The sequence below is a fragment of the Oncorhynchus masou genome, chromosome 6, assembly GCF_036934945.1.
Source record: "Oncorhynchus masou masou isolate Uvic2021 chromosome 6, UVic_Omas_1.1, whole genome shotgun sequence".
NCBI classification, from domain to species: domain Eukaryota; kingdom Metazoa; phylum Chordata; class Actinopteri; order Salmoniformes; family Salmonidae; genus Oncorhynchus; species Oncorhynchus masou.
The window spans coordinates 13,478,697-13,504,748 of record NC_088217.1 but is presented as its reverse complement, the minus strand read 5'-3'; the positions used below and the strand labels follow the sequence as shown (position 1 = coordinate 13,504,748).

At 46.6% G+C, this 26,052-nt stretch overlaps 1 protein-coding gene across 4 annotated transcripts in view; it reads right to left on the bottom strand.

The window, feature by feature from the left end:
* Positions 1-26,052, bottom strand: part of LOC135541381 (cadherin-22-like) — a 276,477-nt gene that overhangs the window by 32,723 nt on the left and 217,702 nt on the right. For all 4 annotated transcript variants that reach the window (XM_064967581.1, XM_064967580.1, XM_064967583.1 and 1 more), the window contains one exon: positions 14,190-14,307. In XM_064967581.1, the coding sequence (XP_064823653.1) occupies positions 14,190-14,307 (118 nt within the window). The remainder of the gene's footprint in view (positions 1-14,189; positions 14,308-26,052) is intronic.

Here is a 26,052-nt window from a genome sequence, read left to right as displayed (position 1 = left end):
GGCAGACATCACTGTTATGGATGTAGTTACAGAACTGTCAGGAGGCAGACATCACTGTTATGGACGTAGATACAGCACTGTCAGGAGGCAGACATCACTGTTATGGACGTAGATACAGCACTGCCAGGAGGCAGACATCACTGTTATGGATGTAGATACAGCACTGTCAGGAGGCAGACATCACTGTTATGGACGTAGATACAGCACTGCCAGGAGGCAGACATCACTGTTATGGATGTAGATACAGAACTGTCAGGAGGCAGACATCACTGTTATGGACGTGGCTACAGCACTGTTACAGGAGGCAGACATCACTGTTATGGACGTAGATACAGCACTGTCAGGAGGCAGACATCACTGTTATGGACGTAGATACAGCACTGTTACAGGCAGACATCACTGTTATGGACGTAGATACAGCACTGTTACAGGCAGACATCACTGTTATGGACGTAGATACAGCACTGCCAGGAGGCAGACATCACTGTTATGGACGTAGATACAGCACTGCCAGGAGGCAGACATCACTGTTATGGATGTAGATACAGCACCGCCAGGAGGCAGACATCACTGTTATGGACGTAGATACAGCACCGCCAGGAGGCAGACATCACTGTTATGGACGTAGATACAGCACTGCCAGGAGGCAGACATCACTGTTATGGACGTAGATACAGCACAGTCAGGAGGCAGACATCACTGTTATGGAAGTAGATACAGCACTGTTACAGGCAGACATCACTGTTATGGACGTAGATACAGCACTGTCAGGAGGCAGACGTAGATACAGCACTGTTACAGGCAGACATCACTGTTATGGACGTAGATACAGCACTGTTACAGGCAGACATCACTGTTATGGACGTAGATACAGCACTGCCAGGAGGCAGACATCACTGTTATGGATGTAGATACAGCATAGGCAGACATCACTGTTATGTAGATACAGCACCGTCAGGAGGCAGACATCACTGTTATGGATGTAGATACAGCACTGTTACAGGCAGACATCACTGTTATGGACGTAGATACAGCACGTCAGGAGGCAGACATCACTGTTATGGACGTAGATACAGCACTGTCAGGAGGCAGACATCACTGTTATGGATGTAGATACAGCACAGTTACAGGCAGACATCACTGTTATGGACGTAGATACAGCACCGCCAGGAGGCAGACATCACTGTTATGGACGTAGATACAGGTCAGGAGGCAGACATCACTGTTATGGATGTAGATACAGCACAGTTACAGGCAGACATCACTGTTATGGACGTAGATACAGCACCGTCAGGAGGCAGACATCACTGTTATGGACGTAGATACAGCACTGTTACAGGCAGACATCACTGTTATGGACGTAGATACAGCACTGTTACAGGCAGACATCACTGTTATGGATGTAGATACAGCACAGTTACAGGCAGACATCACTGTTATGGACGTAGATACAGCACCGCCAGGAGGCAGACATCACTGTTATGGACGTAGATACAGCACTGTTACAGGCAGACATCACTGTTATGGACGTAGATACAGCACTGTTACAGGCAGACATCACTGTTATGGACGTAGATACAGCACCGTCAGGAGGCAGACATCACTGTTATGGACGTAGATACAGCACTGTCAGGAGGCAGACATCACTGTTATGGACGTAGATACAGCACTGTCAGGAGGCAGACATCACTGTTATGGACGTAGATACAGCACTGTCAGGAGGCAGACATCACTGTTATGGACGTAGATACAGCACTGCCAGGAGGCAGACATCACTGTTATGGACGTAGATACAGCACTGTCAGGAGGCAGACATCACTGTTATGGACGTAGATACAGCACTGTAAGGAGGCAGACATCACTGTTATGGACGTAGATACAGCACTGTCAGGAGGCAGACATCACTGTTATGGACGTAGATACAGCACTGCTAGGAGGCAGACATCACTGTTATGGACGTAGATACAGCACTGTCAGGACAGACATCACTGTTATGGACGTAGATCAGGAGGCAGACATCACTGTTATGGACGTAGATACAGCACTGTCAGGAGGCAGACATCACTGTTATGGATGTAGATACAGCACAGTTACAGGCAGACATCACTGTTATGGACGTAGATACAGCACCGCCAGGAGGCAGACATCACTGTTATGGACGTAGATACAGCACTGTAGATACAGGTTACAGGCAGACATCACTGTTATGGACGTAGATACAGCACTGTCAGGAGGCAGACATCACTGTTATGGACGTAGATACAGCACTGTCAGGAGGCAGACATCACTGTTATGGACGTAGATACAGCACTGTCAGGAGGCAGACATCACTGTTATGGACGATACAGCACTACCAGGACAGACATCACACTGATACAGCACTGCCAGGAGGCAGACATCACTGTTATGGACGTAGATACAGCACTGTCAGGAGGCAGACATCACTGTTATGGACGTAGATACAGCACTGTTACAGGCAGACATCACTGTTATGGACGTAGATACAGCACCGTCAGGAGGCAGACATCACTGTTATGGACATAGATACAGCACTGTCAGGAGGCAGACATCACTGTTATGGATGTAGATACAGCACTGTCAGGTGGCAGACATCACTGTTATGGACTTAGATACAGCACTGTTACATGCAGACATCACTGTTATGGACTGCACTGTCAGGAGGCAGACATCACTGTTATGGACGTAGATACAGCACTGCCAGGAGGCAGACATCACTGTTATGGACGTAGATACAGCACTGTCAGGAGGCAGACATCACTGTTATGGACGTGGCTACAGCACTGTTACAGGAGGCAGACATCACTGTTATGGACTAGATACAGCACTGCCAGGAGGCAGACATCACTGTTATGGATGTAGATACAGCACTGTCAGGAGGCAGACATCACTGTTATGGACGTAGATACAGCAATGCCAGGAGGCAGACATCACTGTTATGGACGTAGATACAGCACTGTCAGGAGGCAGACATCACTGTTATGGACGTAGATACAGCACTGTCAGGAGGCAGACATCACTGTTATGGACGTAGATACAGCACTGCCAGGAGGCAGACATCACTGTTATGGACGTGGCTACAGCACAGTTACAGGAGGCAGACATCACTGTTATGGACGTAGATACAGCACTGTCAGGAGGCAGACATCACTGTTATGGACGTAGATACAGCACTGTTACAGGCAGACATCACTGTTATGGACGTAGATACAGCACTGTTACAGGCAGGCATCACTGTTATGGACGTAGATACAGCACTGTTACAGGCAGGCATCACTGTTATGGACGTAGATACAGCACTGTTACAGGCAGGCATCACTGTTATGGACGTAGATACAGCACTGTTACAGGCAGGCATCACTGTTATGGACGTAGATACAGCACTGTCAGGAGGCAGACATCACTGTTATGGACGTAGATACAGCATCACTGTTATGGACGTAGATACAGCACTGTTACAGGCAGACATCACTGTTATGGACGTAGATACAGCATACAGACATCACTGTTATGGACGTAGATACAGCACTGTCAGGAGGCAGACATCACTGTTATGGACGTAGATACAGCACTGTAGGCAGACATCACTGTTATGTAGATACAGGCAGGAGGCAGACATCACTGTTATGGACGTAGATACAGCACTGCCAGGAGGCAGACATCACTGTTATGGACGTAGATACAGCACTGTCAGGCAGACATCACTGTTATGGACGTAGATACAGCACTGTTACAGGCAGACATCACTGTTATGGACGTAGATACAGCACTGTCAGGAGGCAGACATCACTGTTATGGACGTAGATACAGCACTGTCAGGAGGCAGACATCACTGTTATGGACGTAGATACAGCACTGTTACAGGCAGACATCACTGTTATGGACGTAGATACAGCACTGTCAGGAGGCAGACATCACTGTTATGGACGTAGATACAGCACTGCCAGGAGGCAGACATCACTGTTATGGACGTAGATACAGCACAGCACTGTTATGGACGTAGATCAGGAGGCAGACATCACTGTTATGGACGTAGATACAGCACTGTCAGGAGGCAGACATCACTGTTATGGACGTGGCTACAGCATACAGGAGGCAGACATCACACTAGATACAGCACTGTCAGGAGGCAGACATCACTGTTATGGACGTAGATACAGCACTGTCAGGAGGCAGACATCACTGTTATGGATGTAGATACAGCACTGTCAGGAGGCAGACATCACTGTTATGGACGTAGATACAGCACTGCCAGGAGGCAGACATCACTGTTATGGATGTAGATACAGCACTGTCAGGAGGCAGACATCACTGTTATGGACGTAGATACAGCACTGTCAGGAGGCAGACATCACTGTTATGGACGTAGATACAGCACTGTCAGGAGGCAGACATCACTGTTATGGACGTAGATACAGCACTGTTACAGGCAGACATCACTGTTATGGACGTAGATACAGCACTGTTACAGGCAGGCATCACTGTTATGGACGTAGATACAGCACTGTTACAGGCAGGCATCACTGTTATGGACGTAGATACAGCACTGTTACAGGCAGGCATCACTGTTATGGACGTAGATACAGCACTGTCACAGGAGGCAGACATCACTGTTATGGACGTAGATACAGCACTGTTACAGGCAGACATCACTGTTATGGACGTAGATACAGCACTGTTACAGGCAGGCATCACTGTTATGGACGTAGATACAGCACTGTTACAGGCAGGCATCACTGTTATGGACGTAGATACAGCACTGTCAGGAGGCAGACATCACTGTTATGGACGTAGATACAGCACTGTTACAGGCAGGCATCACTGTTATGGACGTAGATACAGCACTGTTACAGGCAGGCATCACTGTTATGGACGTAGATACAGCACTGTCACAGGAGGCAGACATCACTGTTATGGACGTAGATACAGCACTGTTACAGGCAGACATCACTGTTATGGACGTAGATACAGCACTGTTACAGGCAGGCATCACTGTTATCGTAGATACAGCACTGTTACAGGCAGGCATCACTGTTATGGACGTAGATACAGCACTGTCAGGAGGCAGACATCACACTGTCAGGAGGCAGACATCACTGTTATGGACGTAGATACAGCACTGTCAGGAGGCAGACATCACTGTTATGGACGTAGATACAGCACTGTCAGGAGGCAGACATCACTGTTATGGACGTAGATACAGCACCGTCAGGAGGCAGACATCACTGTTATGGACGTAGATACAGCACTGTTACAGGCAGGCATCACTGTTATGGACGTAGCTTCAGCACTGTCAGGAGGCAGACATCACTGTTATGGACGTAGATACAGCACTGTTACAGGCAGACATCACTGTTATGGACGTAGATACAGCACTGTTACAGGCAGGCATCACTGTTATGGACGTAGATACAGCACTGTCAGGAGGCAGACATCACTGTTATGGACGTAGATACAGCACTGTTACAGGCAGGCATCACTGTTATGGACGTAGATACAGCACTGTCAGGAGGCAGACATCACTGTTATGGACGTAGATACAGCACTGTTACAGGCAGGCATCACTGTTATGGACGTAGATACAGCACTGTCAGGAGGCAGACATCACTGTTATGGACGTAGATACAGCACTGTTACAGGCAGGCATCACTGTTATGGACGTAGATACAGCACTGTCAGGAGGCAGACATCACTGTTATGGACGTAGCTACAGCACTGTCAGGAGGCAGACATCACTGTTATTACAGGAGGCAGACATCACTGTTATGGATGTAGATACAGCACTGCCAGGAGGCAGACATCACTGTTATGGACGTAGCTACAGCAATGTCAGGAGGCAGACATCACTGTTATGGACGTAGATACAGCACTGCCAGGAGGCAGACATCACTGTTATGGACGTAGATACAGCACTGCCAGGAGGCAGACATCACTGTTATGGACGTAGATACAGCACTGTCAGGAGGCAGACATCACTGTTATGGACGTAGATACAGCACTGTTACAGGCAGCATCACTGTTATGTAGATACAGCACTGTCAGGAGGCAGACATCACTGTTTATGGCACTGTTACAGGCAGCATCACAGCATACAGCACTGTCAGGAGGCAGACATCACTGTTATGGACGTAGATACAGCACTGTTACAGGCAGACATCACTGTTATGGACGTAGATACAGCACTGTCAGGAGGCAGACATCACTGTTATGGACGTAGCTACAGCACTGTCAGGAGGCAGACATCACTGTTATGGACGTAGATACAGCACTGTCAGGAGGCAGACATCACTGTTATGGATGTAGATACAGCACTGCCAGGAGGCAGACATCACTGTTATGGACGTAGCTACAGCACTGTCAGGAGGCAGACATCACTGTTATGGACGTAGATACAGCACTGTCAGGAGGCAGACATCACTGTTATGGACGTAGATACAGCACTGTCAGGAGGCAGACATCACTGTTATGGACGTAGATACAGCACTGTCAGGAGGCAGACATCACTGTTATGGACGTAGATACATCACTGTCAGGTGGCAGACATCACTGTTATGGACGTAGATACAGCACTGTCAGGAGGCAGACATCACTGTTATGGACGTAGATACAGCACTGTCAGGAGGCAGACATCACTGTTATGGACGTAGATACAGCACTGTCAGGAGGCAGACATCACTGTTATGGACGTAGATACAGCACTGTCAGGAGGCAGACATCACTGTTATGGACGTAGATACAGCACTGTTACAGGCAGACATCACTGTTATGGACGTAGCTACAGCACTGTCAGGAGGCAGACATCACTGTTATGGACGTAGCTACAGCACTGTCGGGAGGCAGACATCACTGTTATGGACGTAGATACAGCACTGTTACAGGCAGACATCACTGTTATGGACGTAGATACAGCACTGTCAGGAGGCAGACATCACTGTTATGGACGTAGCTTCAGCACTGTCAGGAGGCAGACATCACTGTTATGGACGTAGCTACAGCACTGTCAGGAGGCAGACATCACTGTTATGGACGTAGCTACAGCACTGTCAGGAGGCAGACATCACTGTTATGGACGTAGATACAGCACTGTCAGGAGGCAGACATCACTGTTATGGACGTAGATACAGCACTGTCAGGAGGCAGACATCACTGTTATGTAGATACAGCACTGTCAGGAGGCAGACATCACTGTTATGGACGTAGCTTCAGCACTGTCCGTAGGCAGACAACACTGTTATGGACGTAGCTTCAGCACTGTTACAGGCAGATATCACTGTTATGGACGTAGATACAGCACTGTCAGGAGGCAGACATCACTGTTATGGACGTAGCTTCAGCACTGTTACAGGCAGACATCACTGTTATGGACGTAGATACAGCACTGTCAGGAGGCAGACATCACTGTTATGGACGTAGATACAGCACTGTTACAGGCAGCCATCACTGTTATGGACGTAGATACAGCACCGTCAGGAGGCAGACATCACTGTTATGGACGTAGATACAGCACTGTTGCAAGCAGACATCACTGTTATGGACGTATGTACAGCACTGTTACAGGCAGACATCACTGTTATGGACGTAGCTACAGCACTTTTACAAGCAGACATCACTGTTATGGACATAGGTACAGCACTGTTACAGGCAGACATCACTGTTATGGACGTAGGTACAGCACTGTTACAGGCAGACATCACTGTTATGGACGTAGCTACAGCACTGTTACAGGCAGACATCACTGTTATGGACGTAGATACAGCACTGTTACAGGCAGACATCACTGTTATGGACGTAGATACAGCACTGTTACAGGCAGGCATCACTGTTATGGACGTAGATACAGCACTGTCAGGAGGCAGACATCACTGTTATGGACGTAGATACAGCACTGTCAGGAGGCAGACATCACTGTTATGGACGTAGATACAGCACTGTCAGGAGGCAGACATCACTGTTATGGACGTAGCTACAGCACTGTCAGGAGGCAGACATCACTGTTACTAGATACAGCACTGTTACAGGCAGACATCACTGTTATGGACGTAGCTACAGCACTGTCAGGAGGCAGACATCACTGTTATGGACGTAGCATCGGGAGGCAGCACTGTTATCAGGAGGCAGACATCACTGTTATGGACGTAGATACAGCACTGTCAGGAGGCAGACATCACTGTTATGGACGTAGCTACAGCACTGTCAGGAGGCAGACATCACTGTTATGGACGTAGCTACAGCACTGTCAGGAGGCAGACATCACTGTTATGGACGTAGCTACAGCACTGTCAGGAGGCAGACATCACTGTTATGGACGTAGATACAGCACTGTCAGGAGGCAGACATCACTGTTATGGACGTAGATACAGCACTGTCAGGAGGCAGACATCACTGTTATGGACGTAGATACAGCACTGTCAGGAGGCAGACATCACTGTTATGGACGTAGCTTCAGCACTGTCCGTAGGCAGACATCACTGTTATGGACGTAGCTTCAGCACTGTTACAGGCAGACATCACTGTTATGGACGTAGATACAGCACTGTCAGGAGGCAGACATCACTGTTATGGACGTAGATACAGCACTGTTACAGGCAGACATCACTGTTATGGACGTAGATACAGCACTGTCAGGAGGCAGACATCACTGTTATGGACGTAGATACAGCACTGTTACAGGCAGACATCACTGTTATGGACGTAGATACAGCACCGTCAGGAGGCAGACATCACTGTTATGGACGTAGATACAGCACTGTTGCAAGCAGACATCACTGTTATGGACGTAGGTACAGCACTGTTACAGGCAGACATCACTGTTATGGACGTAGCTACAGCACTGTTACAGGCAGACATCACTGTTATGGACGTACAGCACTGTTACAGCACTGTTATACAGAGGCAGACATCACTGTTATGGACGTAGCTACAGCACTGTTACAGGCAGACATCACTGTTATGGACGTAGATACAGCACTGTTACAGGCAGACATCACTGTTACAGCACTGTTGCATCACTGTTATGGACGTAGATACAGCACTGTCAGGAGGCAGACATCACTGTTATGGACGTAGATACAGGTCAGGAGGCAGACATCACTGTTATGGACGTAGATACAGCACTCTCAGGAGGCAGACATCACTGTTATGGACGTAGATACAGCACTGTCAGGAGGCAGACATCACACGTGATACAGCACCGTCAGGAGGCAGACATCACTGTTATGGACGTAGATACAGCACTGTTACAGGCAGGCATCACTGTTATGGACGTAGCTTCAGCACTGTCAGGAGGCAGACATCACTGTTATGGACGTAGATACAGCACTGTTACAGGCAGGCATCACTGTTATGGACGTAGATACAGCACTGTCAGGAGGCAGACATCACTGTTATGGACGTAGATACAGCACTGTTACAGGCAGGCATCACCTTTATGGACGTAGATACAGCACTGTTACAGGCAGGCATCACTGTTATGGACGTAGATACAGCACTGTTACAGGCAGACATCACTGTTATGGACGTAGATACAGCACAGGCAGACATCACTGTTATGGACGTAGATACAGTCAGGAGGCAGACATCACTGTTATGGACGTAGATACAGCACTGTTACAGGCAGACATCACTGTTATGGACGTAGATACAGCACTGTCAGGAGGCAGACATCACTGTTATGGACGTAGATACAGCACTGTTACAGGCAGACATCACTGTTATGGACGTAGATACAGCACTGTCAGGAGGCAGACATCACTGTTATGGACGTAGATACAGCACTACAGACATCACTGTTATGTAGCTACAGCAATGTCAGGAGGCAGACATCACTGTTATGGACGTAGATACAGCACTGCCAGGAGGCAGACATCACTGTTATGGACGTGGCTACAGCACTGTTACAGGAGGCAGACATCACTGTTATGGACGTAGATACAGCACTGTCAGGAGGCAGACATCACTGTTATGGACGTAGATACAGCACTGCCAGGAGGCAGACATCACTGTTATGGACGTAGATACAGCACTGTCAGGAGGCAGACATCACTGTTATGGACGTAGATACAGCACTGCCAGGAGGCAGACATCACTGTTATGGACGTAGATACAGCACTGTCAGGCAGACATCACTGTTATGGACGTAGATACAGCACTGTCAGGAGGCAGACATCACTGTTATGGACGTAGATACAGCACTGTCAGGAGGCAGACATCACTGTTATGGACGTAGATACAGCACTGTCAGGAGGCAGACATCACTGTTATGGACGTAGATACAGCACTGTTACAAGCAGACATCACTGTTATGGACGTAGCTTCAGCACAGGAGGCAGACATCACTGTTATGGACGTAGATACAGCACTGTTACAGGCAGACATCACACTGTACAGCACTAGGAGACAGACATCAGATACAGCACTGTCAGGAGGCAGACATCACTGTTATGGACGTAGCTACAGCACTGTCAGGAGGCAGACATCACTGTTATGGACGTAGATACAGCACTGTCAGGAGGCAGACATCACTGTTATGGACGTAGATACAGCACTGTCAGGAGGCAGACATCACTGTTATGGACGTAGATACAGCACTGTCAGGAGGCAGACATCACTGTTATGGACGTAGATACAGCACTGTCAGGAGGCAGACATCACTGTTATGGACGTAGCTTCAGCATACAGACATCACTGTTATGGACGTCAGCACTGTTACAGGCAGACATCACTGTTATGGACGTAGATACAGCACTGTCAGGAGGCAGACATCACTGTTATGTTACAGCACTGTTACAGGCAGACATCACTGTTATGGACGTAGATACAGCACTGTCACAGGAGGCAGACATCACTGTTATGGACGTAGATACAGCACTGTTACAGGCAGCCATCACTGTTATGGACGTAGATACAGCACCGTCAGGAGGCAGACATCACTGTTATGGACGTAGATACAGCACTGTTACAAGCAGACATCACTGTTATGGACGTAGGTACAGCACTGTTACAGGCAGACATCACTGTTATGGACGTAGGTACAGCACTGTTACAGGCAGACATCACTGTTATGGACGTAGCTACAGCACTGTTACAGGCAGACATCACTGTTATGGACGTAGATACAGCACTGTTACAGGCAGGCATCACTGTTATGGACGTAGATACAGCACTGTCAGGAGGCAGACATCACTGTTATGGACGTAGATACAGCACCGTCAGGAGGCAGACATCACTGTTATGGACGTAGATACAGCACTCTCAGGAGGCAGACATCACTGTTATGGACGTAGATACAGCACTGTCAGGAGGCAGACATCACTGTTATGGACGTAGATACAGCACTGTCAGGAGGCAGACATCACTGTTATGTTACAGCATGCATCACTGTTATGGACGTAGCTTCAGCACTGTCAGGAGGCAGACATCACTGTTATGGACGTAGATACAGCACTGTTACAGGCAGGACATCACTGTTATGGACATACAGCACTGTCAGGAGGCAGACATCACTGTTATGGACGTAGATACAGCACTGTCAGGAGGCAGACATCACTGTTATGGACGTAGATACAGCACTGTTACAGGCAGACATCACTGTTATGGACGTAGATACAGCACTGTCAGGAGGCAGACATCACTGTTATGGACGTAGATACAGCACTGCCAGGAGGCAGTGTCAGGAGGCAGACATCACTGTTATGGACGTAGCTACAGCAGCACTGTCAGGAGGCAGACATCACTGTTATGGACATAGCTACAGCACTGTCAGGAGGCAGACATCACTGTTATGGACGTAGCTACAGCACTGTCAGGAGGCAGACATCACTGTTATGGACGTAGCTACAGCACTGCCAGGAGGCAGACATCACTGTTATGGACGTAGATACAGCACCGCCAGGAGGCAGACATCACTGTTATGGAGGTAGCTACAGCACTGTCAGGAGGCAGACATCACTGTTATGGACGTAGCTACAGCACTGTCAGGAGGCAGACATCACTGTTATGGATGTAGATACAGCACCGCCAGGAGGCAGACATCACTGTTATGGACGTAGATACAGCACTGTCAGGAGGCAGACATCACTGTTATGGACGTAGATACAGCACTGTTACAGGCAGACATCACTGTTATGGACGTAGCTACAGCACTGTTACAGGCAGACATCACTGTTATGGACGTAACTACAGCACTGTTACAGGCAGACATCACTGTTATGGACATAGATACAGCACTGTTATGGACGTAGATACAGCACTGTCAGGAGGCAGTACACTCTTCCTGTTACGGTGACTTTACTGACCATAATGTCTTTGACATTGTCCCTCTGACCTCTACTTAGAGAAAGTGTGGACTGAAAAGGGATGCAGTGCTCTTCGGCTCCATCATCGTTGTATTGTTTATTTCAGAAATGATACGATAACCATATAGCAGGTAAATACTTTGAAATTCCTTGTTAAAATGTTACTAACTAATACTTTCATATTAATCACACTTTAGTTTCTTTGAGATTGACACAATAATTGTTTTGAACCATTTAGTACCATGTAGTTACCAATGGTGTTCTTTGAGATAAGGTACCAGAGATTATTCATTAATAACATGCCAAACCTTAAACTCATTGAAAATAAAGTGGAATTTCATTGCACTAATAGGTGCATTGACGAGTGCTGTGGAAACAGTCTGTATATTTTAATATGTATTTTATGAGGCGACAGGGAAATGATTAAGCTAATTATGTGTGTTTTCATGGAGTGAAATATATACGGAACAGTTTTTGTTATTGAATCTCATGTTCATTTACGGTAATCAGTTGAGTAAATTAACAAAAACTGATAAGCTAAGACAAAACAAAACACATCTTTCAATAGCTTCATAAATAATATTTACCTATAGGGAAAATGCAGTCAGTAAAATAAAGCAAGACGTGTCTCTATTCAAACTCCAGACCTTCTTCAATGGCCAAGACGAGCTTTACAGACATCCAAGCAAACAATGAGTATTACAGTTTTAGGGGATGAAATAAAAGAGAGTGTCTGTTTGTCCTGATGTATCAAGGCTCAAAGACAGAATGCAATGTGAAGCTGTGATGGTGCAGAGAGAAAGTGACAGATCCAATCTGACAGGTTGACAAACGTGTCCATGAAAACAGAAGTACAGTGGAAAACAAGAGAGTTGGGAGGAGAAAAAAAAGGTCTGAGTCACTGTGTGTCTCTGTGTTAGAGCATACTTTTAAGCACGGCATGTGTGTGTGTGTGTGTGTGTGTGTGTGTGTGTGTGTGTGTGTGTGTGTGTGTGTGTGTGTGTGTGTGTGTGTGTGTGTGTGTGTGTGTGTGTGTGTGTGTGTGTGTGTGTGTGTGTGTGTGTGTGTGTGTGTGTGTGTGTGTGTTTGTGTGTGTGTGTGTGTGTGTTTGTACAAGTGTGTGTTTGTGCATGTGTGTGTGTGTGTGTGTTTGCTGCCATCATACAGATTTTTCTGTGTGTATACATGTGTGATTGGTTCAAATAACCTGTGTCTATGCATGTGCATGTGTTTGTCTGCCTGCGTATATGTGAACGCGTGAGCATGCCTGTGTGGAGGGGTGAGTGGACCCATGCGGACGCTGAGCCCCATGTTTCCCCATACTCAGGACCTCCTGCCCTGGAGCGTGACTGGGGTTACACCACGCCGCAGCCGCCGTTGACATTTCCCTGGCTCACTCGCCTGACATTTTCACTGTGTCAGATCAATCTTGATTTAGCCACGTGTCACATTCACTTAGGTACACATCTCCAAAGAGGGATTTGCTTGCGAACATGTAATCCCTCTTGGCTACGTGGGTCAGTGTTTTGCAACAACAAAAAAGACGGAGGCAAAGTCACCACTCTGTATGGATGTCCTTATGTGGTGTTGTCAAATGCAGTGGCACGTTAAGCTAAACAGTGTGTCCATATACCAAATTCCCATGTGCCACGTGTTCGTGTAGCTACACAGTCATTTTATATTTCACAATGTGTTAATGACCTTTTATGCTACACAGTTGGACCATACGGTACAGCCAACTCTAAAAGCATTAACTGATAGGCTCTAAGACTGTCTGAGGCATGACACCAGGATGTACAGTATCATCCTTCATAATACCCTTCAGAGAGACTCTATAACGGCTGGAAGTCCTTTGACTTATGACTTCTGACCCCTTACCTTTGACATCCCACAGGGTGAAGTGGCGGTTGTTGGTGGCCTCCGGAGCCAGGGTGAAGGAGAAGCGTTGGCCTGACTGCGGCTCGTCCCTATCCACCACGCTAATGGTGTGAATGAGCTGCCAGAGAGGAAGGAAATCAAGATGCATGGAACACAAGCCACCATCCCACTTTAAACTATATTTTCACCTCAAGACAGCCCTGTAATGACAATTCATACTTCATTCTATTTCAGTGCGGCCAGCATCGAACACAGGTTGATAAATTACGTTTTCACATTAAAATCAGTGTGCTACAGACCGATGAGAGGAGTAGCACATTGAGGGAAACGTGGTGAACGTCTAAGAGTGGTTTACCAAATCAGCTGCAGTTATTGAATTAAGTGACTGTATAAAATAACAGGAGGAGGGGTTGGGATGAAAGGAACACTTCAGGCAATCATCCTAAAATACAAAGTTCACTTTTCTCATTAAACACTTGTCAAAAGACGCGTACAGTTCTGGGTTTATTTCACTTGGTTAAGTCAGTTAAATCCAAATGAGAAATTAGAAGGCCAGGGACATTTCCTCAATGCAGAATCTCTTGAGCAGTTGTGTGGCTCATATACAAACTGGAAGAGACTCTGTCCTTCTGTCACTTCTCCCAAAACGACAGAGTACACACGTAGAGAGAGCAGGGGCATCCATACACAGAGAGAGGGCAGGGGCATCCATACACAGAGAGAGAGGGAGAGAGAGGGCAGGGGCATCCCTACAGAGAGAGAGAGAGAGAGAGAGAGAGAGGGCAGGGGCATCCATACACAGAGAGAGGGCAGGGGCATCCATACACAGAGAGAGGGCAGGGGCATCCATATACACAGAGAGAGAGAGCAGGGGCATCCATACACAGAGAGAGTGCAGGGGCATCCATACACAGAGAGAGAGAGAGAGAGAGGGCAGGGGCATCCATACACAGAGGGAGGGCAGGGGCATCCATACACAGAGAGAGAGCAGGGGCATCCATACACACAGAGAGAGAGAGAGGGCAGGGGCATCCATACACAGAGAGAGAGAGAGAGGGCAGGGGCATCCATACACACAGAGAGAGAGAGAGAGAGAGAGAGGGCACTGGCATCCATACACAGAGAGAGGGCAGGGGCATCCATACACAGAGAGAGAGAGCAGGGGCAGCAGGGGCATCCATACACACAGAGAGAGAAAGAGAGAGGGCAGGGGCATCCATACACAGAGAGAGGGCAGGGGCATCCATACACAGAGAGAGAGAGCAGGGGCATCCATACACAGAGAGAGAGAGCAGGGGCATCCATACACAGAGAGAGGGCAGGGGCATCCATACACAGAGAGAGAGCAGGGGCATCCATACACAGAGAGAGGGCAGGGGCATCCATACACAGAGAGAGAGCAGGGGCATCCATACACAGAGAGAGAGAGCAGGGGCATCCATACACAGAGAGAGGGCAGGGGCATCCATACACAGAGAGAGAGAGAGAGAGAGAGAGAGAGAGAGAGAGAGAGAGAGAGGGCAGGGGCATCCATACACAGAGAGAGAGAGACAGAGAGACACACAGAGACACACAGACAGAGAGAGAGAGAGAGACACAGAGAGAGACACAGAGAGAGACACAGAGAGAGAGAGGGGGCAGGGGTATCCATACACAGAGAGAGAGAGACACACAGAGAGAGAGCGAGAGAGAGAGAGGGCAGGGGCATCCAGTCACACAGAGAGAGAGATAGAAAAGTCTGCAGCACACGGCCTCACCCTACTAGAATCTTAAGTCAAATGTCTACTGTTTGCTGATGATCTGGTGCTTCTGTCACCAACCAAGGAGAGCTTTACAGCAGCACCTAGATCTTCTGCACAGATTCAGACCTGGGCCCTGACAGTAAATGGGCCCTGACAGACCTGGGCCCTGACAGTAAATCTCAGTAAGACCAAAATAACGGTGTTCCAAAAAAGGTCCAGTCGTCAGGACCACAAATACAAATTCCATCTAGACACCATTGCCCTAGAGCACAAACAAAAACTATACATACCTTGGCCTAAACATCAGTGCCACATGTAATTTACACAAAGCTGTGAACTATGCCATCAAAAGGAACATAAAATTCAACATACCAACATCTGGCTAAAAATACTTGAATCAGTCATAGAGCCCATTGTCCTTAATGGTTGTGAGGTCTGGGGTCCGCTAACCAACCAAGATTTTACAAAATGGGACAAACATCAAATTTTGACTCTGCATGCAGAATTCTGCAAAAATATCCCCCATGTACAACGTAGAACACCAAATAATGCATGCAGAGCAGAATTAGGCCGATACCCACTAATTATCAAAATCCAGAAAATAGCCATTAAATTCTACAACCACCTAAAAGGAAGTTATTCCCAAACCTTCCATAACAAAGCCATCACCTAGAGATTAACCTGGAGAAGAGTCCCCTAAGCAAGCTGGTCCTGGGGCTTTGTTCACAAACACACCCTACAGAGCCCCATGACAGCAGCACAATTAGACCCAACCAAATCATGAGAAAACAGAAAGATAATTACTTGACACATTGGAAAGAATTTACAAAAAAAACAGATCAAACTAGAATGCTATTTGGCCCTACACAGAGAGTACACAGCGGCAGAATACCTGACCACTGTGACTGACCCAAAATTAAGGAAAGCTTTGACTATGTACAGACTCAGCGAGCATAGCCTTGCTATTGAGAAAGGCCGCCGTAGGCAGACATGGCTCTCAAGAGAAGACAGGCTATGTGCTCACTGCCCACAAAATGAGGTGGAAACTGAGCTGCACTTCCTAACCTCCTGCCCAATGTATGACCATATTAGAGAGACATATTTCCCTCAGATTACACAGATCCACAAAGAATTCGTAAACAAATCCAATTTTGAAAAACTCCCATATCTACTGGGTGAAATACCACAGTGTGCCATCAGAGCAGCAAGATTTGTGACCTGTTGCCACGAGAAAAGGGCAACCAGTGAAGAACACGCACCATTGTAAATACAACCCATATCTATGCTTATTTATTTTATCTTGTGTCCTTTACCATTTGTACATTGTAAAAACACTTTATATATATATATAATATGACATTTGTAATGTCTTTATTGTTTTAAAACTTCTGTATGTGTGATGTCTACTGTTAATTTTTATTGTTTATTTCACTTTATATATTATCTACCTTGCTTGCTTTGGCAATGTAAACACATGTTACCCATGCCAATAAAGCCCCTTGAATTGAATTGAATTGAGAGAGAGAGCAGGGGCATCGACACAGAGAGAGGAGAGAGAGAGAGAGAGAGAGCAGGGGCATCGACACAGAGAGAGGGAGAGAGAGAGAGAGCAGGGGCATTGACACAGAGAGAGGGAGGCAGAGAGAGAGCAGGGGCATCGACATAGAGAGAGGGAGAGAGAGAGAGAGAGCAGGGGCATCGACATAGAGAGAGGGAGAGAGAGAGAGAGAGCAGGGGCATCGACACCGAGAGATAGAGAGCAGGGGCATCGACACAGAGAGAGGGAGAGAGAGAGAGAGCAGGGGCATTGACACAGAGAGAGGGAGGCAGAGAGAGAGCAGGGGCATCGACATAGAGAGAGGAGAGAGAGAGAGAGAGCAGGGGCATCGACATAGAGAGAGGGAGAGAGAGAGAGAGAGCAGGGGCATCGACACCGAGAGATAGAGAGCAGGGGCATCGACATAGAGAGAGGGAGAGAGAGAGCAGGGGCATTGACACAGAGAGAGGGAGAGAGAGAGAGAGAGCAGGGGCATTGACACAGAGAGAGGGAGAGAGAGAGAGAGCAGGGGCATCGACATAGAGAGAGGGAGAGAGAGAGAGAGAGAGCAGGGGCATCGACATAGAGAGAGGGGAGAGAGAGAGAGAGCAGGGGCATCGACACAGAGAGAGGGAGAGAGAGAGAGAGAGAGAGCAGGGGCATCGACACAGAGAGAGGGAGAGAGAGAGAGCAGGGGCATCGACATAGAGAGTGGGAGAGAGAGAGAGAGCAGGGGCATCGACATAGAGAGAGGGAGAGAGAGAGAGAGAGAGAGCAGGGGCATCGGCATAGAGAGAGGGAGAGAGAGAGAGAGAGAGAGAGCAGGGGCATCGACACCGAGAGATAGAGAGCAGGGGCATCGACACAGGGAGAGAGAGAGAGATTGAGAGCAGGGGCATCGACACAGAGAGAGGGAGAGAGAGAGAGAGAGAGAGAGAGAGAGAGAGAGAGAGAGAGAGAGAGCAGGGGCATCGACACCGAGAGATAGAGAGCAGGGGCATCGACACAGAGAGAGGGAGACAGAGAGAGAGAGAGAGCAGGGGCATCGGCACCGAGAGATAGAGAGCAGGGGCATCGACACAGAGAGAGGGAGAGAGAGAGAGAGAGAGCATGGGCATCGACACAGAGAGAGGGGGAGAGAGAGAGAGAGAGAGAGAGAGAGCAGGGGCATCGACACAGAGAGAGGGAGGGAGGGAGGGAGAGAGAGAGAGAGAGAGAGAGAGAGAGAGAGAGAGAGAGAGAGAGAGAGCAGGGGCACCGACACAGAGAGAGGGAGAGAGAGAGAGAGCAGGGGCATCGACACAGAGAGAGAGAGAGAGAGAGATAGAGAGAGAGCAGGGGCATGGACACAGAGAGAGGGAGAGAGAGAGAGAGAGCAGGGGCATCGACATAGAGAGAGGGAGAGAGAGAGAGAGAGAGAGAGAGCAGGGGCATCGACACAGAGAGAGGGAGAGAGAGAGAGAGAGAGAGAGAGAGAGAGAGAGAGAGAGAGAGCAGGGGCATCGACACAGAGAGAGGGAGGGAGGGAGGGAGGGAGGGAGGAGAGAGAGAGAGAGAGAGAGAGAGAGAGAGAGGAGAGAGAGAGAGAGAGCAGGGACTTACGCACAAATACATACACACACACACGCCTGATCTTGCTCTCTCTTTCTCTCTTCTCTCCCTCTCTCTCTATTGTAGAGAACTGTTTTATCAGTTAATGTGTTTATTGTTTGTCTATCTTTTTAATGTATTTGTCTTGGGATGTGCTGAGATGTGTTTTTCAATTATGTTAACTGTAATTATGAAGCAACTATGATGGTGATACGATATGGATTACAATTACGAATATTAAGGCAATACGCACTGCATGTTACACACATAGACACTCAAACATGCAAATTGGCAGAGTTATTATTTATTTGGACATCACACATTATAGTCTTACTCTTATACAGACATTACACTCTCATTATATCATATCCAATATCATACACATCAACCTACTCAGATTTATTACACACATAATTTGTCTCAATGTTCTAACATCTGTGGCATTGGCTCACAGTCAAACAGGCAAGGAAAACAAATATTGCTAGAACCTAAATATCAGACATTTGAAAACTCTAGTTTTGACCTTCATAATACCTCTTATGGCAGTAACTTTACAAGCACTAATTATGGTCAATTTAGCCTGAGAATAGTATCTAGTTATGGTAAGGTGTGAAACAAGTATAGCCAGTTATAATTGTAATGGTTTGGCAGATTATAAAAAAAGAAGATCCGTTCTTACATGGCTAAAAGAAAAGGAATATAACATATACTGTTTACAGGAAACTCACTCTACACCCTTAGATGAAGTTGCGTGGAAAAAGGAAAGGGAGGTGAAATAATTTTCTGTCATGGAAAAGGAACTCAAAGGGTGTGATGATATTAATTAACAAAAATTTTGATCTGAATGTGCAAATAATCAGGAATGATTCGCAAGGAAGGTGGATCCTTCTGAATATGAAAGTGGACAAAAAAGCGATTTGGCTCATTAATCTATATGGTCCAAATCAGGATGATCCACACTTCTTCAAAAACATTTATACCAATTTATTGAACTTACAGGCATCAAATGATCTAATGGTAGGAGACTATAACTGTCACGCTCGTCTGAATGAATGGACCAAGGCGCAGCGTACTTAGAGTTCCACATGTTTAATAAATAATAAACTCACCAAAAACAATACAATAGAAAACGAAAGTGACGTTCTGGGCTGCTCACAGGCAGCTATACAAAAAACAAGATCCCACAAACAACAGGTGGAAAAAAGTCTGCCTAAATATGTAGAACCGGACCGTGGACATCGCCGGTGGCTCTGGACTGTGGATCGTCTCCGGGGGAACCGGACCGTGGATCATCGCCAGGGACTCCGGACCGTGGATCGTCAGCGGAGGAACCGGACAGTGGATCGTCGCCGGAGCCTCCAGTCCGTGGATCGTTGCCGGGGACTCCGGACCGTGGATTGTCGCTGGAGGAACCAGACCGTGGATTGTCGTCGGGGACTCCGGACCGTGGATCGTCAACGGAGGAACCGGACAGTAGATCGTCGCCGGGGACTCTAGGTTGGGAACCCTGGCTGATGGCTCTTGACTGGGAACCCTTGCAGGAAGCTCTGGACTGGGAACCCTTGCGGGATGCTCTGGAATAGGAACCCTCACTGGAGGCTCTGGACTGGGAACCGGTGCTGGAGACTCTGGACTGGGAACCGGCACTGGAGGCTCCGGACTGGGAACCGTCGCTGGAGGCTCTGGATTGGGAACCGGCACTGGAGGCTCCGAACTGGGAACCGGCGCTGGAGACTCTGGACTGGGAACCGGCACTGGAGGCTTCGGACCTAGGATCGTCTCTGGAGGCTCCGGGCCATGGATCATCACTGGAGGCTCCGGAACATGGATCATCACTGGAGGCTCCGGGCCATGGATCATCACTGGAGGCTCCGGGCCATGGATCATCACTGGACACTTCGGGTCATGGATCATCACTGGAGGCTTCGGGCCATGGATCATCACTGGAGGCTTCGGACTGTGAACCATTGCTGGAGGTTCCGGGCTACACACTGTCGCCGGAGGCTCTGGACTGGGAACCATCGCTGGAGGCTTGGTGCGTGGAGCTGGCACAGGATGTACTGGGCCAAAAACAAGGGTGTCCATGTATGCAGATGACTCAAGTTTTATGGTAAGTCGACAAGCTAGATCAAGGCAATGTCTCATTGAAGATCTAGATAACTTTTCTGTACTCTATTGGACTAAAACCTAATTATGATAAGTGTACAATATTACGTCTAGTATCCATAAAAAATACAACTTTTACATTACTCTTAAGCTTACCTATAAAATGGGCTGATGGTGAAGTAGACATACTCTGTATTCATATCACAAAATATATAAATAAGCTCTCCACAATGAACTTCAATAGAAAACCTGTAAAAATAGACAAGATCCTGCAACCATGGAGAGGTAAATACAGTGACTTGCGAAAGTATTCGGCCCCCTTGAACTTTGCGACCTTTTGCCACATTTCAGGCTTCAAACATAAAGATATAAAACTCTATTTTTTGTGAAGAATTAGCAACAAGTGGGACACAATCATGAAGTGGAACGACATTTATTGGATATTTCAAACTTTTTTAACAAATCAAAAACTGAAAAATTGGGCGTGCAAAATTATTCAGCCCCCTTAAGTTAATACTTTGTAGCGCCACCTTTTGCTGCGATTACAGCTGTAAGTCGCTTGGGGTATGTCTCTATCAGTTTTGCACATCGAGAGACTGAAATTGTTTCCCATTCCTCCTTGCAAAACAGCTCGAGCTCAGTGAGGTTGGATGGAGAGCATCTGTGAACAGCAGTTTTCAGTTCTTTCCACAGATTCTCGATTGGATTCAGGTCTGGACTTTGACTTGGCCATTCTAACACCTGGATATGTTTATTTTTGAACCATTCCATTGTAGATTTTGCTTTATGTTTTGGATCATTGTCTTGTTGGAAGACAAATCTCCGTCCCAGTCTCAGGTCTTTTGCAGACTCCATCAGGTTTTCTTCCAGAATGGTCCTGTATTTGGCTCCATCCATCTTCCCATCAATTTTAACCATCTTCCCTGTCCCTGCTGAAGAAAAGCAGGTCCAAACCATGATGCTGCCACCACCATGTTTGACAGTGGAGATGGTATGTTCAGGGTGATGAGCTGTGTTGCTTTTACGCCAAACATAACGTTTTGCATTGTTGCCAAAAAGTTCAATTTTGGTTTCATCTGACCAGAGCACCTTCTTCCACATGTTTGGTGTGTCTCCCAGGTGGATTGTGGCAAACTTTAAACAACACTTTTTATGGATATCTTTAAGAAATGGCTTTCTTCTTGACACTCTTCCATAAAGGCCAGATTTGTGCAATATACGACTGATTGTTGTCCTATGGACAGAGTCTCCCACCTCAGCTGTAGATCTCTGCAGTTCATTCAGAGTGATCATGGGCCTCTTGGCTGCATCTCTGATCAGTCTTCTCCTTGTATGAGCTGAAAGTTTAGAGGGACGGCCAGGTCTTGGTAGATTTGCAGTGGTCTGATACTCCTTCCATTTCAATATTATCGCTTGCACAGTGCTCCTTGGGATGTTTAAAGCTTGGGACATCTTTTGTATCCAAATCCGGCTTTAAACTTCTTCACAACAGTATCTCGGACCTGCCTGGTGTGTTCCTTGTTCTTCATGATGCTCTCTGCGCTTTTAACGGACCTCTGAGACTATCACAGTGCAGGTGCATTTATACGGAGACTTGATTACACACAGGTGGATTGTATTTATCATCATTAGTCATTTAGGTCAACATTGGATCATTCAGAGATCCTCACTGAACTTCTGGAGAGAGTTTGCTGCTCTGAAAGTAAAGGGGCTGAATAATTTTGCACGCCCAATTTTTCAGTTTTGGATTTGTTAAAAAAGTTTGAAATATCCAATAAATGTCGTTCCACTTCATGATTGTGTCCCACTTATTGTTGTTTCTTCACAAAAAAATACAGTTTTATATCTTTATGTTTGAAGCCTGAAATGTGGCAAAAGGTCGCAAAGTTCAAGGGGGCCGAATACTTTCGCAAGGCACTGTATATAAAACAACGCAAGATTCAAGACTTCGTGCTTTTCAGCTAAAATTATTATATAGAATTCTTGCCACCAATAAAATGTTGAATATTTGGGGCATAAAATCATCGAAGCTCTGCAGATTTTATTGTGAAGATACAGAATCAATAGACCATTTATTTTGGTATTGTCCTCAGGTAGCCTGTTTCTGGTCTCAGGTTCAGTAATGGCTGAAAATACATAGCATTGATCTAAGATTGAGGATAGAAATAGTACTATTAGGAGATCTGGAGAGACTGGGTCAGTCAATTACTAATATACTAATACTCTTAGTAAAAGTATTTATCTTCAACACGCAAGCTGTAGACTCTATTCGATTAGATAGATTGAAATTGTACGTTAAACATCATAGCATAGTTGAAAGATATGTGTTGCGTAGAAACACGAAGTGGGTGGCCAGCAGAGATAGATGGGATGTGCTGAGGGAAGCTAAGGGTTGGTATGTGGAATTGGAGACAAGTAGGAGTGGAGTTGCTGTATGAGAGAGAGAATGATGGTCAAAAGATAAAGGAGAATAAAAAGTCAAAATAAAATCTAATAAAAGTACATTTGAATGACACTAAGTGGCAGTGTTTTTACAACTAATGTCGGTTTGCCTGAGGCTGATGCCTTGCAGGTGTATGGACACCTGCATACAGACACACTCTCATTCAAATAAACTGAATGAATGGTTGAGAGGGAGAGAGAGAGAGAGAGAGAGAGAGAGAGAGAGAGAGAGAGAGAGAGAGAGAGCAGGGGCATCCAGTCACTGAGAGGGAGAGAGAGAGAGAGAGAGAGAGAGCAGGGGCATCAAGTCACTGAGAGAGAGAGAGAGAGAGAGAGAGAGAGAGAGAGAGAGAGAGAGCAGGGGCATCCAGTCACTGAGGGAGAGAGAGAGAGAGAGAGAGAGCAGGGGCATCAAGTCACTGAGAGAGAGAGAGAGAGAGAGAGAGAGAGAGAGCAGGGGCATCCAGTCACTGAGAGAGAGAGAGAGAGAGAGAGAGAGAGAGAGAGAGAGAGAGAGAGAGAGAGAGAGCCGGGGCATCCAGTCACTGAGAGAGAGAGAGAGAGAGAGAGAGAGAGAGAGAGAGAGAGAGAGAGAGAGAGAGCAGGGGCATCCAGTCACTGAGAGGGAGAGAGAGAGAGAGAGAGAGAGAGAGCAGGGGCATCAAGTCACTGAGAGAGAGAGAGAGAGAGAGAGAGAGAGAGAGAGAGAGAGAGAGAGAGAGAGAGCAGGGGCATCCAGTCACTGAGAGGGAGAGAGAGAGAGAGAGAGCAGGGGCATCATGTCACTGAGAGAGAGAGTGAGAGAGAGAGAGAGAGAGAGAGAGAGAGAGAGAGAGAGAGAGAGAGCAGGGGCATCAAGTCACTGAGAGGGAGAGAGAGAGAGAGAGCAGGGGCATCAAGTCACTGAGAGAGAGAGAGAGAGAGAGAGAGAGAGAGAGAGAGAGAGAGAGAAGAGGAGAGAAGAGAAGAGAAGAAGACAGGCTATGTGCTCACTGCCCACAAAATGAGGTGGAAACTGAGCTGGACTTCCTAACCTCCTGCCCAATGTATGACCATATTAGAGAGACATATTTCCCTCAGATTACACAGATCCACAAAGAATTCTAAAACAAATCCAATTTTGAAAAACTCCCATATCTACTGGGTGAAATTCCACAGTGTGCCATCAGAGCAGCAAGATTTGTGACCTGTTGCCACGAGAAAAGGGCAACTAGTGAAGAACACGCACCATTGTAAATACAACCCATATCTATGCTTATTTATTTTATCTTGTGTCCTTAACCATTTGTACATTGTAAAAACACTGTATATATATATATATAATATGACATTTGTAATGTCTTTATTGTTTTGAAACTTCTGTATGTGTGATGTCTACTGTTGATTTTTATTGTTTATTTCACTTTATATATTATCTACCTTACTTGCTTTGGCAATGTTAACACATGTTACCCATGCCAATACAGCCCCTTGAATTGAATTGAATTGAATTGAATTGAATTGAGAGAGAGAGAGAGAGAGAGAGAGAGAGAGAGAGAGAGAGAGAGAGAGAGAGAGCAGGGGCATCAAGTCACTGAGAGAGAGAGAGAGAGAGAGAGAGAGAGAGAGAGAGAGAGAGAGAGAGAGAGAGAGAGAGAGAGAGAGAGAGAGAGAGAGAGAGAGAGCAGGGGCATCCACTCACACAAGCATGCATCTCTCGACTCTCTCTTACACACGTACTGTACACACGGACACATTTTTTTTAGTTACGGTTTGAGCTCCGAACGGACTTCACATAACAAATAACCCCAGTTCTAACTGTGACACTTTTCAAGGCTGAAGATTTGGAGAGTCGTAAAGTGTGGCTTTAAGTCCTGGAGAACATGATTCCCTTGTCTGGTCTTGGTAACATTCTCTAGAAGATAGATCTTGTGGGGGGGAAAAAATAAAGGATTTCTAAGCTGTTTTACTGTAATACATGTTGTCTCCTCTCTTTACGTTGGTTGCGTGTTTTAGATCATTTGAGACGTCAGTAGGGCATTCTGTCTTGCTCAGTGGTGTAAAGTACTTAAGTAAAAATACTTTAAAGTACTAATTAAGTCAGGTACTTTTTGTATCTGTACTTTACTTTACTATTTATACTGTTGACACCTTTTACTTCACTACATTCCTAAAAGACAAAAATGTACTTTTCACTCCATACATTTTCCCTGGCATGCAAAAGTACTCATTTTTGAAAGCTTAGCAGGACAGGAAAATTGTCAAATTCACACACTTATCAAGTCAACACCTGTGGTCATCCCTACTGCCTCTTATCTGACAGAAAAACTCAACACAAATGCTTCATTTGTAAATCAAGTCTAAGTAATGTCCCTTGCTATCTGGAAATAAATAAAAACTAGAAAATGGTGCCACCTGGTTTGCTTAATATAAGAAATGATTTATACTTTTACATTTACTTTAAATA